At 40.2% G+C, this 14,569-nt stretch overlaps 1 protein-coding gene across 2 annotated transcripts in view; it reads right to left on the bottom strand.

The window, feature by feature from the left end:
* Nucleotides 1–1,695: 1,695 nt before the first annotated feature.
* Nucleotides 1,696–14,569, bottom strand: part of LOC124031837 (probable G-protein coupled receptor 153) — a 63,000-nt gene continuing 50,126 nt past the window's right edge. Inside the window, exons 4-6 of one of the 2 annotated variants that reach the window (XM_046343569.1) lie at nt 11,247–11,436; nt 8,332–8,513; nt 1,696–5,404 (exon numbers count right to left, since the gene is read on the bottom strand). In XM_046343569.1, coding sequence (XP_046199525.1) covers nt 4,580–5,404; nt 8,332–8,513; nt 11,247–11,436 — 1,197 coding nt within the window. In that variant the 3' untranslated portion in view covers nt 1,696–4,579. Of the gene's footprint in view, nt 5,405–5,753; nt 5,774–8,331; nt 8,514–11,246; nt 11,437–14,569 lie in introns of both variants that reach the window. The other variant, XM_046343571.1, reaches the window with a different exon arrangement.

The following is a 14,569-nucleotide window of genomic DNA, read 5'->3' as shown; positions in this document are numbered from 1 at the left end:
CAACTGCTTAAAAACGACTTTGACTAATGTCACCGATTTCTGTATGCTAATTTAGCTATGCTATCAGTTTATAGGAATACCATTTAGCAATTAGTAGTCACTTCTAAACTTGAAAAGGGACAACTAGCCTAACTGTTATGCAACGAAAAGAGTCAAAAATATATAAATCGGACTTTAGTAATCACATTGTGTGCCTGTTACAATACATTAATCATGACGGATTTGACAAATATCCTTATTGCTTATTACTGATGAATGTGTTTTTATTTATTTATTTCTGCTTGTATTTATATTTTCATGTGTATTTTCTATAATGTATGTAATTAATGGATCATCTGTAAAAGAGACCTTGGTGTCAGTATGACTTCCTGATAAAATAAAGGTACAAATATATACATAACAGAACCAGTCAAAAGTTTGGACACATACTTATTCAAGAGTTTTTCTTTATTTTTTAAAACTATTTTTTACATTGTAGAATAATAGGGAAGACATCAAAACTATGAAATAACATATGGAATCATGTAGTAACCCAAAAAGTGATCAAAACAAATCAAAATATATTTTATATGAGGTTCTTCAAAGTAGCCACCCTTTGCCTTGATGACAGCGTTACACACTCTTGGCATTCTCTCAACCAGCTTCACGAGGTAGTCACATGGAATGCATTTAAATTAACAGGTGTGCCTTGTTAAAAGTTCATTTGTGGAATTTATTTTTGCCTTTGAGCCAACCAGTTGTGTTGTGACAAGGTAGGGGTGGTATACAGAAGATAGCCATATATGGTAAAAGACCAAGTCCATATTATGGCAAGAACAGCTCAAACAAGCAGAGAAATTACAGTCCATCATTACTTTAAGACAAGGTCAGTAAATTCTTTGAAAGTTCTTTGAAAGTTTCTTCAAGTGCAGTCGCAAAAACCATAAAGTGCTTTAATGAAACTGGCTCTCATGAGGACCGCCACAGGAATGGAAGACCCAGAGTTACCTCTGCTGCAAAGGATACGTTCATTAGAGTTAACTGCACCTCAGGTTGCAGCCCAAACAAATGCTTCACAGAGTTCAAGTAACAGACACATCTCAACATCAACTGTTCAAAGGAGACTGTGATAATCAGGCCTTCATGGTCAAATTGCTGCACAGAAACCACTACTAAAGGACACCAATAATAAGAAGAGACTTGCTTGGGCCAAGAAACACGAGCAATGAACATTAGACCGGTGGAAATTTGTCCTTTGGTCTGATGAGTCCGAATTTGAGATTTTGGTAACCAACCGGTGTCTTTGTGAGACGTAGAGTAGGTGAACGGATGATCTCTGCATGTTTGGTTCCCTCGTGAAGCATGGAGGAGGAGGTGTGATTGTGTGGGGGTGCGTTGCTGGTGACACTGTCTGTGATTTATTTAGAATTCAAGGCACACTTAACCAGCATGTCTACCACAGCATTCTGCAGGGATACGCCATCCCATCTGGTTTGCACTTAGTGGGACTATCATTTGTTTTTCAATAGGACAATGACCCAAAACACACTGTGTAAGGGCTATTTGACCAAGAAGGAGAGTGATGGAGTGCTGCATCAGATGACCTAGCCTCCACAATCACCCGACCTCAACCCGATTGAGATGGTTTGGGTTGAGTTGGACCACAAAGTGAAGGAAAAGCAGCCAACAAGTGCTCAGCATATGTGAGAACTCCTTCAAGACTGTTGGAAAAGCATTCCTCATTAAGTTGGTTGAGAGAATCCCAAGAATGTACAAAGCTGTCAAAAAGGCAAAGGGTGGCTACTTTGAAGAATCTCAAATATAAAATATATTTTCATTCGTGTAACACTTATTTGGTTGCTACATAATTCCATTTGTGTTATTTCATAGTTTTGATGTCATCACTATTAATTGACAATGTAGAAAATAGTACAAATAAAGAAAAGGTGTGTTCAAACTTTTGACAGGTACTGTATATATATATCCACTTTCTTGAATGTGCACCAATCGAGCGTGTTTCCATACCCCATGGTCTGCGTTCCATTGACCTCTTAAGCGCATTTATGTCATATTTCAAATGTTTAGCTTATATGCCAAATGTTTGGCATATGATACAGAGTACAAGGAGTGGAATGTTAGCAGAAAGAGACTGGTACCCAGGCTAGCATTTAACTCCATACTCTTATAGTGCATTATAATGCATATTATAAGCTGTCATAACTCCAAGTAGTTATAACATCCTTAAAATACATCACTATGATGCATTGTAATACCAATGTGTGTGTGCCTCATAGAAAGTCTAGGATTTTTTACAACATAATGAGGCTATAAAAGGGTTAATTGGGGCACACTGCGAGTTGAAAGTACTATCACTCCATTTAATGAATTGATCTGCAAACCTACACAAAACTTGTCTAAATACATTCATGTCAAATGTCAAATTTAGGATTTTAGAACTGCCAAATTAACATATTTGGGGAATATTACATTTTAAAGTTGAAAACATTTGTAATAACAAGTTATCAATAGAATTAAAATCTTTCCAGCATGAGGAAGACTCCTTGGTTGCCTTGGTCCATCATGCCTCAATGGTATTATACACCTGATGGACCCCGATTTCAAGTGTTTCCCAAAACACCATCTAGAGTTTTTTAAGAATTTAAGCCAAGGATGTCAAAGCAAAAAGGAATATAAATGTGTACCCACACCACCAGTGAACCACATACTCTATAAACACTGGAGTGCATTGGTGGTGGTGAATTTAATGAACACCATTCAAGTTCCTTCAGCCATGCTTGGCTTCACTTCTTACTGGCCACCCTTTGGCATGTCAAACATTCTCTGAAAAAGCACCTCGTTCTAGTCGAGGTCACCCAGAGAACCTGTACTTCTATTCATGGTCCTTCGATCCAGATTCACTGATTGGTCACAGTTAAAGCAATAGAAATAGAATCCCTAGAACGGGGAAGACCCTCAGACCATTGCAGTTTGACTGTACCCTCATTGGTACACTTAGTATGACTGACATGGAATTCTATTTCTATGGTGCAAGTATGTGCCAGTAGCAGATTAAAGCTCCATCCTGGACTAAATGTGACCCTCATCCTTTTTAACAGACACTATTTTAGACTATTTAGATGCAGCTCAGCAAAAGGAGGTGTAATCCTAATTTGAGATCTGCATGCATAATTTTACCTCCCAGAAATATCACATTGACATCAATGACTGATTTATGTGAATGTCTGAGTTACATCTTTCAAATTGGGATATGGCAGATGTTTTGGACATGAGCCATTGGGTGCATCTCAATAGTGTAGTGACTCCCTCTCCTCATCTCCTTTCTTCATCCTCACTGAGCTGAAAGAATGGGAAAGGTGTAAACTGATTGCAAGATTTACCTTATCATTTGATATCTGTGCCGATAGAGAGGAGACAAGGAGGCTTGGAGACCAATTCAGACTATTGAGATGCACCCCTGGTCTGGAGGATTTCCCTCTGCACATCCTGGTGCTTCCTAAAAGGGCCACTGGGGCCAATCTAGGGATATACAGATTGACCCTCTGCTGCCAAGTGTCAAGCACCATTTGATGAGGTTAAGCTACTGTTGACGGCTGATGTATATCGTATTATGTATGTCTGCATGAATATCTGTGCGTGTGCTGACCACTGTTACACATTTGTAATCATAAATATCGAATGACAGTATTTATAAGAGGAAACAAGAACACATCCCAGTCAAATCCTCAATGAAAGAACGAGGAGCACACCAAACCATACATCCAATGTACCTGTAACTTTCATTATGTACACGTCACATCCACTCCACGCCGAGTTAACTTTTTCAAAGTGTCTAAGGGACGTCATGGTAGAAATTCTTCTTACACAACCATGTAGAAAATGACACTGAAGTGAGGCAATTGCAATAATGTCTTTGTATAAGGATATTTAACGACAGGCCACAACACAACATCAGAGGGCTTCCTTCATGAAGAAATAAAGTTTTGTATATTTCCTAAAAAACATTCCCTCTCTTCCTTGTTTATTTTGATCAAAAATCTAGCAAATGATCATCCATCAAATAGACACGTCATAACCACAACAAATAAGAACATGGCCTGTTTTGGCCTTGCCCTCTCATCTCATAACACCTTACACAATATCTGAGATTTTGAAGTGCAAAGAAATATCAAAATACCAACCCCCCCCCCAATCCTCGTACAATAAATGACACAAAACAAAAGAGTGGAATATGCACAAGATTAAAAAGAGATGTTAGTATGGGTTTACTAAAAGCAATGTGTTCGAGTCACTAATGTGGTGGAGCTCACTGCCTCCCAGGAATTGCACAGCCTCTTTCAAAGTTGCTACGTTGTCTAGCCTACCAGGTACTAAAGCAAAGGTAGGCAGGTCATGAAATGTGTACAAAGCTTTAAGGCCAATAAAACAGAGTATAAGTTCTGGCTTTGGGAGTTTAGTGTGGCTGAAAAAAATCAACCATTATTTAGGATATACCAGTATGAAATCTTTCCACCACCCCAATGCCATGGTTCTGTAATAATAATACTAATAATATTCATAATAAAAACTTTCTCTACTCTATCTAGGTGGCAGATCCTATGGAATCTGAGTGAAATGTGATATATCCCGAGGCTGATGCAGAAGGTGAGCTTATAAAACTATTTGTGCTCCCTTTACTGTCTCCCGTAGTCAGGTGCTTGTGTCCCCCCCAGTCGGGCCCAGCTCTGTGGGCTCCTGTCCTGCTGGGCCTGTGAGACGAGTGTTCCCCAGTCCGCAGGCTTTGCCCCGCGGGGACTAGTTCGCCATGGCGCTTCCCATCCCGCCGGTGCTCACGGAGGGAACCTGAACGGCATGCCCCGGAGCTTTCCCCACCGCACGCCCTGTCTGCCCTGTGTGAGCCATCTGGTGACCCTCCCCGACTACAGCTCCTGCCATGCTGCGAGAGGCGCCGCAGGGCATGGGGCTCACGCTCAAAATCGGTGAGCGGGAAATGCGGATACAAGATGATGTGCTGCTCGTAGACGTCTGGGATGAGGGAAATGGTGGAGGTGCGGCGTGGGCTCTTCATGGGACTGGGAAGCGGGGTCTCATCGATAAAGTTGATGACCTCGTCGCGGCTAAAGCAGCGCAAATCTGCCTCCTCGTAGCGCTCGCCACCGCTCACCCGCGGCAGCTGCTTGAGCATGTGCCCGCTATCCTCTGAGCGCCGGCGCTTGCGGTGCGGGTGGCTCTCCTCGTGGTAGGAGACCGGGCTGCTCCTGCGCCTCTCGTGGCGTGGCAAGCTGGAGTTGTAATGGACCATCCCCATCACGTCCTCTGTGGAGCCCCAGTGGTGTAGGTAGGAGGGGATCTGGCCGCTGGTCCACATGTCGGTTTCGTCGTGGGAGAATCTTCTTGTAGGGGGTACCTGGCGCAACACAACACACAGACCAATAACATCAGCTTGTATGGAGAAGGTTAGGCCTGGATAATATGCATATGAAAATGGCTATACATTCATACATTTCGATGAAAAAACAACAGCAATACATTTTGTTTCTCTTACTGCTAAAACTACAAAGGCAAAGTTCTTTAAATGATTTGGTGTTAAACATTAGGCAGTTTTCTAATCAACAGTTGTCTTCTCTAACATGAGTCATTAATGCAACTCAATTAAACACATATTTGTTTTTGAAACTATTATGACAGTAATACAGCACTACTATAACAACTAACTTGTCGGGCTAAACGGCATTCTATTCCAAATTGATACTCACATTCCACATTGTTCTGAGAACTAAGTAGGAGAGACATAACGTCAGCTTTTAGTATGGGTTTGTCAATGAGAAGATACACAGCACAAAACTAATATCAGAGTGCCACTATGTGGTGTCTTTTGGTAAATGCAGAAATGAAACAGCAGACGATACAGTAGTGTTGAGTGAGAAGTTTGACCAACAGGGGGAAGCAAAGCACGAGTAGTAGTTGAAAATGAGGAATGACAGGGGAAGGATGGGGAATGTCATCCCAACGAGATGCAACATGGCAAATGAAAAGGTCTGATTCTGTAAATATAAAGCCATTTGAGAATTGCACCTACAATTCTTAAATGGAGCCACATGTTAATGTTATTTAAAAAAAATGATTTATTGAAATGTATTGACAAATTGTAGCACCCCAAATAGTAGGCAACAATATGTAGTTAATATATCTGTTTCAATGCCATGACATGTATTTAGTTGTAATACAAACACATTTGTTTTATTGATAATTATTTATTGATAATTATTTTCCATTATACAGTATTGACTGCTAAAACAGACTGTATCTTAACCAATTACATACTGAGTGCACAAAACATTAGGAACACCTCTTTCCATGACAGACTGTGAAGGTAAAATCCAGGTAAAACCTATGATCCCTTATTGATGTCACTTGTTAAATCCACGGCAACCAGTGTAGATGAAGGGGAGGAGACAGGTTAAAGAAAGATTTTGAATCATTGAGACAATTGAGACATGGGTTGTGTATGTGTGCCATTCAGAGGGTGAATGGGCAATATTTTTTTTAAATGCCTTTGAACGGGATATGGGAGTAGATGCCAGGTGCACCGGTTTGAGTATATCAAGAACTGCAACGCTGCTGGGTTTTTCATGCCCAACAGTTACCCGTGTGAATCCAGAATGGTCCACCACCCAAAGGACATCCAGACAACTTGACACAACTGTGGGAAGCATTGGAGTCAACATGGGCCAACATCCCTGTGGAACGCCTTCGACACCTCGTAGAGCCAATCCCCCCGATGAACTGAGGCTGTTCTGAGGGCAAAAGGGGGTGCAAATTCCTAATGATTTGTACACTCAGTGTATAAGATGTACTATTTAGATGAAACAGAATCAATGGTTTAATGAGTCAATGTGGTGAAATGATAGCTACTGTATACATCTCTGTTTCAATAACTATCCCAAAATAGAATAGACTCGATCCTACTAGAAAATAGAATGAGTGTGGCTATCAACAAGAGTCTGAATCAGGAGATCAAATTTCAGTCTATATCATATCATAGGCCCATAGATTTCATGGCTAGGCCTACTAATTTGAAGTCCAAGTTGACAGATAAGAAACGTCGGCCATCTGGCAGGTTGTTATAATGCAGCCAGCTATCATAAACCATTTATAAAATAACATGAATATTTGATGTCTAAATATAAGGGCTACACCTCCTGTGTGCTACTTTCTTGTTAGCATTACACTGTGCTGTGCTACATGTGGTTTTGCTAGCAGCTATTTGCTACATGGAGTAGTCGAGAGCCCAATTGGGTGATTGTTTTGCAAAAAGGATGGAACAAAGATGACACAGTGGTAGATGTCTTGCGGGGGTGACCGTAAGTCTGGGTTGTGTTAGGTAAAAGGGCCATGGCCATTCTTAGTTTTGGTCTCCAAATTCAGCCTTCAAAAGCCTTCATTTCCTCTCCAATCCTGTAATTATCCTGCTCTTTTAGTTCATTTTTATCTGGGCCACACGACTGCATTTTATCTGGGCCACACGACTGCACGCACACACACTCACGCACACATTGTGCGCAAACTCGCACACAAGCACTCGCACACACACAGTTGTGGTTTGGTTGTTTGTAAGCTCTTGAAGACTGCATGTTGGGAGAGCAGCATTGGGGTTCCTAATAATATGTCAAAGAGGAGCATTTCACAGCTCTACAACTGACTTGCTTTGAGCCCGGAGTCAATAGGACTCAATGGTACTCAATAGGAGTCAATGGTACTCAATAGGAGTCAATGGTACTCAATTGGAGTTAACGGTACTCAATAGGAGTCAATGGTACTCAATAGGAGTCAATGGTACTCAATTGGATTTAACGGTACTCAACAGGACTCAATAGGAGTCAAAAGGACTAAATAGCATTAGCACGAGCAAGCATTTGCAATGTTTTAGCAGAGTGGTTCAGTCAAGGATATTGGAAGTCAGCATCAGCCCTACCACCTCATACTATTCTGGTACTTCTATGTTTAACTTGTGATACTACGATGAATACGTTGGAGGTCTGTGAAAGACCCACCGATAAACATTAGAGAAACGTATCTGCAATGAAGGTGAAAACAACTGATGGTCATATTTGCCAAACATTAGTCAGCCAGATATATGCTTTTTGACCTTTCAATGCCATGTCTAGATAGGAAATATCAGTTAGCAAAATGTAAAATGATTCCAGCAAGATCAAACAATAAGATAGATATTATAGTAGGCCGAAGGGCCTCTTTCACCATGCACATTATTATCTGTATTTGAAGTGAAAAATCAATCAATTGATAAAATAATAAAAATCAATGGAAATATACCTGCAAATACTGCATTTTATCTTCCTGTAGTTGCAATGGATACCCTTGTGGGACCCCCATTTCTAAGGTTGAGAATTCGTACTTGGCAATACGGTCTACCGTCATGATATCAGCCGCGGAGCTATAGTCATATGGTCTGTCATATATTAAGTCCGCATGAATTCCTCCATCTTGGCTGTTTTCTGCAAAACGCAGAAAAGCATACGCGGCGTCAGGATTAAAGACCAACGTACTCAAAATACACAGACAGACAGACAGACAAGACGAATAGATAATAGAGACAATTCATCTTTCTCTTTTTTGGGGGGGGTGTCCGCTGGGGTTCCTAATCAAACAGGAGTCACTGTAGCCCTCGAGGCCTCGAGACATTCTTGCACTCTGAGTCTTAAAGATTTAAAAAAAAGTTAATATTTTAAAATAAAATAAATATTCTAGTATGAACCATTAAGTGTTATATATCTTGTTATTCAGAATACTTCAGACTATCACGATATATTATAAGTGCATTATTGCCACAAAATTGCACAAGTCTTCTAATTAACTAGTGCCTTTTTTTGTTGTCTTTGTGGCAATCACAGATCTTTGCTTTTGTGAAAATAATTTCCGATATTGTTGTGAACTTAGTCTGAAGTGTTTCGAATAACAGGGAACATAACACTAAGTGGGTCATTATGTTGTAGATTGTGACTAAATGATTGTGACTAAATGATCTCTGCAACAAGATGCCCTATGGCTCAGAGGGTTGAACAGTGCATTTGAAAAGAATCACTGACTGAAAATCATGACTGTGGGCGTTTACCGAATAGAAAAATACAAAACAACCCCTTCCAAATTCGGAGACCCTGTCCAGAAATAATGATATTAATCTTTCAAAAACTGGGGCTTATCATGAGAACCATAATAATACAAATCAAAGGAATACTTTCAAGTAATCATTTTACATACTGTATAACTTGTCAGGCAAATTTAGGATCAAAAGAAGAATTGCATTCGATTCAATGAGAGGTCAATTGGAGATCGGTGTAAAATGCTGATCTTAAGACAAATGTTGGCCGGTAGGATGGAGGATGAGATTGGCTATTTGCACAGGCAGCATAGCATGCAAGTCAGTAGCTTTGGAAACAAGAAACAACCCTTATACATACAACTGTATTGTGATATACAAGGCAAGCCCTCTGAAAAATAAATAAACGCTAGCAACATTAAAACCACACAGACAATACATTGTCCTACATTTGAGTTTTTTTCCGTATGCTAAACAATCAACATGGATGGACGTATAGAAAGGGAGGTTATTAAAAAGGTGTGGGAGTTAGAAAGAGGGGAGAGGGGAGATATTAAGTTGAGTTTAAACAATTTCATTGCAAGAAAAGGCAAGTTATTTCACAGGGTTCATTTCAATTTGCAGGTTTTTAACATTGAGGATTTCTCGAGTTTCTTATTCTTGTTTTGATCTCATATCAATATAGAATAGTTCATATCTACCCAATCCACAATTAACAAACCATAGGGGCGATTACGTTTATCATGTGACCTAACTTTAAAGTTAATTAGGGACCACAACTTGGGTAAGTGTCTGTGTATTCCTGAATTGTAAATATATGTATTCTTTGGATCACTAAGCCATTTTGGTTTGTCAAAATGGCTACCTCATTTGCATAATTTGAGGGAATATTGTGAACGAGATTCCTTGTGATGTCTAATAGGCCTACAGCCAACATGGACAGGAACAGTTTAGTGCATTTCCAAAAGAGTATTGAGTCATCCCGGCAGTATCTGTTTACACTCATACGCTGACATTAGTCCAAAAAAACTTGATAGGTGTGCGTACAATCATGCCTCGATGTGTATCATAGATTTAAGAAAAACGCATACCAGAATCTCATAGGATTGGAAATATGACCATCGTGCTGAAATGTACTGCGCTTTTTTTTTTATCTAGTTAAAGTCCTTCAGTATTGGTTTGGTTGTAATCTTCATAAATCCTCTCTTTATTTCTGCGTCGTGGGTCAGGGTGTTCTAGGCCAGGGTAGATTTCACAGTTTGAATTCATTCAAGTGAAACAAAGTCAAATTCGGCGGGGAAAGTATGTGCTTTTCCAGCAATATCTTGTAACAGTCCGAGAGCATAGCATATAATTCACTCTTTTTAAATGAGCCCACTAAGAATGAAACCACAAAATGTGGATATAAGTCCTTCCTACAGACACTTTTTGTTTGGTCACTTCCTCTCCACTTGGAGAAAAAGGTCCCATGATAGGTCACATGATAAATTAGACCACATCAAATTAGACCGATCACATAAGGACCCCCGGATGGCTACATATGACCACATTAAAGGAAAATTATATATACTGAATCAAATCTAGCGTTGTAAGCTGAACAGACATCACTCTCAAAACAAGATCTCTCCAACCCTGCTCCCGGAGAACCTTCTAGGTCTGCTTATTTCAGTTGAAGTTTATCTACAATCAATCATGCTCAATTCGTGAATTTTACTACATTCGACAGAACATCACCATAGACCTACATGGCGCCCCCAATGTAAATCAATTGCCCGATTCAGAATTCAAATCCAGTTTTATATTTTCTGAATCCATTCACAGATGACTATCAAATCATCCATTCATAAATCAACCAAGGCCAAAGCTAAGATTGGGCTTGTGCACTAAGGTGAGATGCCAGCAGAGGCTCCAGGACTGGGGGTTGCTGACCTCTACCCTTATCCCCCACTTAATCAAATGCCCACAGGTCCTATGCCAGTTCTCCAGGACCAGACTTCCAGACCTCTACCCCCTACCTCTTACCCCCCCCCCCCCTCATGTTATGAAGTCACCATAGCCAGGGATTGGAGGGGGTAGATGGTGGACAGATGGAACCTGGCCTGCTCCACCTCCCCCTCCTCGCCTGTTTTACCTTCGTCCACGTCGTCGTTGGACATGATGGCCACACACTTCTCCCAGACCATGCGCACGTCTGCGCGGTAGCGGTCGCACGCCCACAAGAACATGGGCAGCAGGATGGACTGAGCGATGGAGCACCACAGCACGCACAGCACCATCCAGCTGTAGGAGCGGTCATACTTCAGACTGGTAAAGCTCACCACCTGCATGAGAGGGATAGAGGGAAGATGAAGGGCACAAGGCATAGTCCGGTGAACATCAAGTACAAAGCGAAACTACTACAATACCCAAGCGGATATTTTTCCAACAGAGCGGTTTATGTTTACATCTCAAGAAACACCAGCAGAGAAGTGTCTGTGGTGCCTCTCCCTGAGCAAAAGTGTATAGTATAGTATAGTATAGTATAGTATAGTATAGTATAGTATAGTATAGTATAGTATAGTATAGTATAGTATAGTATAGTATAGTATAGTATAGCAGAGTAGAGTAGAGTAGAGTAGAGTAGAGTAGAGTAGAGTAGAGTAGAGTAGAGTAGAGTAGAGTATAGTGTGTTCCAGGACTAAAGCATGTACTCCTTTTCACTGGGCCTTGACACTTTAATCAAATTGATTAATTCAACTAATTAACCAGTCTGAGCAACAGGGCATAACATTTACTTTTCGGTTCACCAGCAACTGTGGCAGGTAGATTTAAGTAGATTTAAAAATCTACCACCCACTAAGATTTTTTACCAGCCAAAATACTCCCCCCCCCTAAAATTACACCAACAAAACAGAAAATAAACGGATGAGCATGTTTTGTAATGTTTAACAAAATAAAAGATGTATTACTAGTAATAATGAACTAATGTAGTATGTTGAATAATTATACATTTTGTGACATAAGTCTTTTAACCAAAATATCACAGACAAACATTTTCACCTGCCCCTTTATGGGCGGGAGGTTGCCGTGGTAGCGTGACTCCAGTCATGTTTGTGCATGTGAAATTGAGTCTGATTAGTAGTTTAAGTGTCTGATTAAGTGTCTTCTCTTCCCTAGTAGTTGAAACTCAAACAGAAAAACAACCTAACTTGTGAACAAAACCATGTAAATAGCCAAGAAACACAAGGACAAAGTCCCACTTCGTTTCAAGTAAATGAGTTAAACTTTTATGACTGTGTGCAGTGCTTCTAAAAATGAATCTTTCACTCAGCTCTTCATGTGCGAAGAGGCCCCAGCCAGGCAGTGTTGCAGCGCAAGGTGGAATAGGCTATATAGGATTCATAGTTCTTTGACTTTGTGCGTAGAATTTACCAGCTATCAAACAAAATGTCGGAAATACTTTGAAAACCACTGCAGCATTTATTTTACTATGAATGTGATCATGCTTGACTATTTTTATTCACAAAATACACATCTTTACTTGCCAATGCCAAAATCTACCTGCATTTGGCAGGTGGCATGTGCTAAATTTTAGGCCCTGCTGAGCGACGTCCCTGGTGTAATGAGTCAACTTCAGGAGCACAATGGAGGGTACATCAATGAGCCACTCGATTAGGCCGATTAGATCACTCTCAACCTAATCTACATCTTCATTAGATGTAAGATACTGCAGGGTTTTTCTGGATAAAAAGGGGATTAAGTGGTGGGCGTGACAATGGGCATGGCAATGGGCACAGTCGGCACAACAATATATCTTTTTTTATGTTTTATTTTTTTAAATAAAAATTCTGCAATTCTCTGAATTTTTCGATGGAGCCAAGATACACTATATATAAGAAAGTACACTACACAGCAAAAGTATGTGGACACCTGCTACAACTAGCTAGCACTGCAGTGCATAAGAAAATAGTTTTGAACAAATGAATTCCTCTTAAAAGAAGGAGAAGAGAGCGAGAGAGATATTTATATATATTTGTAAATATTTATATATTTACAATTTCACTTAATTAGCCGAATGCAGCTAGCTAGTTTAGCTTACTCAAACACCTGGCTCAAACAGAGAAGGATTTGATGTTACCTAGCTGGCTATGGCTATCCAACACTGGAACTATTCCAAGTCAAGGTAAGTTTTTGGTTTTATGAATTAATTGCCACCGGCGCCGGCTCGTGTCACTTCTAAACTGCTTGCTAACAGTACACTGTACTGCATGATTGTAGCAGGTTTACTAACGCATTAACTCTAGTAGCTATGTTGACTATGACATTAGCTAATATGGTGACAATGCTGTAGGCTGTGTGTAGTGGTTATGATATGAAGGTTTGGCTTGGAAAGTTTTTTTCGCCTGGTCACATACAGCTGATGTGTTGTGCGTTGAAGTCCACAAGCGAAGGGAAAAGGTGACAGGAGGAGTTTTCTATCGATCAAAGGGTTCATGCTGTTTGTATGTGGCTGCTATGATAGTGAACTGTGTTTGAGTGTGATCAGGGGTGTATTCATTCCGCCGATTCTGTTGAAAAACAATTCTTAAGTGGAAACAAACAGAACAAAACAGGAATAAACATACCTGAATTTGTTCAATAGAAACTCTCGTTGGACTGATGATTTCACCCTAAATCAGCTAGATGCAGGCAAGTTTGCGCAAGGCGGTTTTGAATGTGTCAGTGTCTGTCACCTTGATTACTCAAAATTCTCTTGACCTGTGCACCTCCGCTGTAAACTTTCATTCATAGGCTAGGTTGTAGCAACTTCATGATGGGAAATGGGACCTGACCATGATGGGACCATGGGAACATGATGGGACCTCATATCGGGAAAATTCTAGTATCATGTAGTAGCCCAAACCTATCAATGTTACATTGAGCTGGGTGAATGGAATATGAATGACAGTCATCCAATATGTTGTAATAGAAATAAGGCCCTGCTCATTTAAATTTTTTTGCCTTTCCTCATCTTAAACGGCACCGACTACCCCTGGATTCTACACATTCTGCCATGTAGCTGAGAGAACATTTGCTGTTTTAAAGATGATTTCCTGCAATACTATGCATTTTACCATAGCTGATGCTGTGTTCTTTTGCTCAAACTTAATAACAAAATAAATTCTGTTAAATTAATTGTTTTTGGAAATTTCAATTCCCCTGACTGTTTTATTTTGGCAGTTTGGACTTAGACGTTCCGTACAAATGCTTAAGGGGCCCGCCTAAGGGTTTCTATGGCAGGTAAATCCCTATGCTGTACACCGCAAGCCAACAGACCACCCAATCACAATGAATCAAGTCAACAAAATCATCAGAGGACAGGCTTATTAGGGCTTAGTACTAAATACTCAATCAAGTTAATTTAATGAAATTCACATTTGCCTTTGAATGCACAATCTGTGAGATTTCCCCCATTCAATGTTCAGTTCAATTCAA

This window comes from Oncorhynchus gorbuscha, linkage group LG03, assembly GCF_021184085.1.
Source record: "Oncorhynchus gorbuscha isolate QuinsamMale2020 ecotype Even-year linkage group LG03, OgorEven_v1.0, whole genome shotgun sequence".
NCBI classification, from domain to species: domain Eukaryota; kingdom Metazoa; phylum Chordata; class Actinopteri; order Salmoniformes; family Salmonidae; genus Oncorhynchus; species Oncorhynchus gorbuscha.
This window is presented reverse-complemented; position numbering and strand designations above follow the sequence as displayed.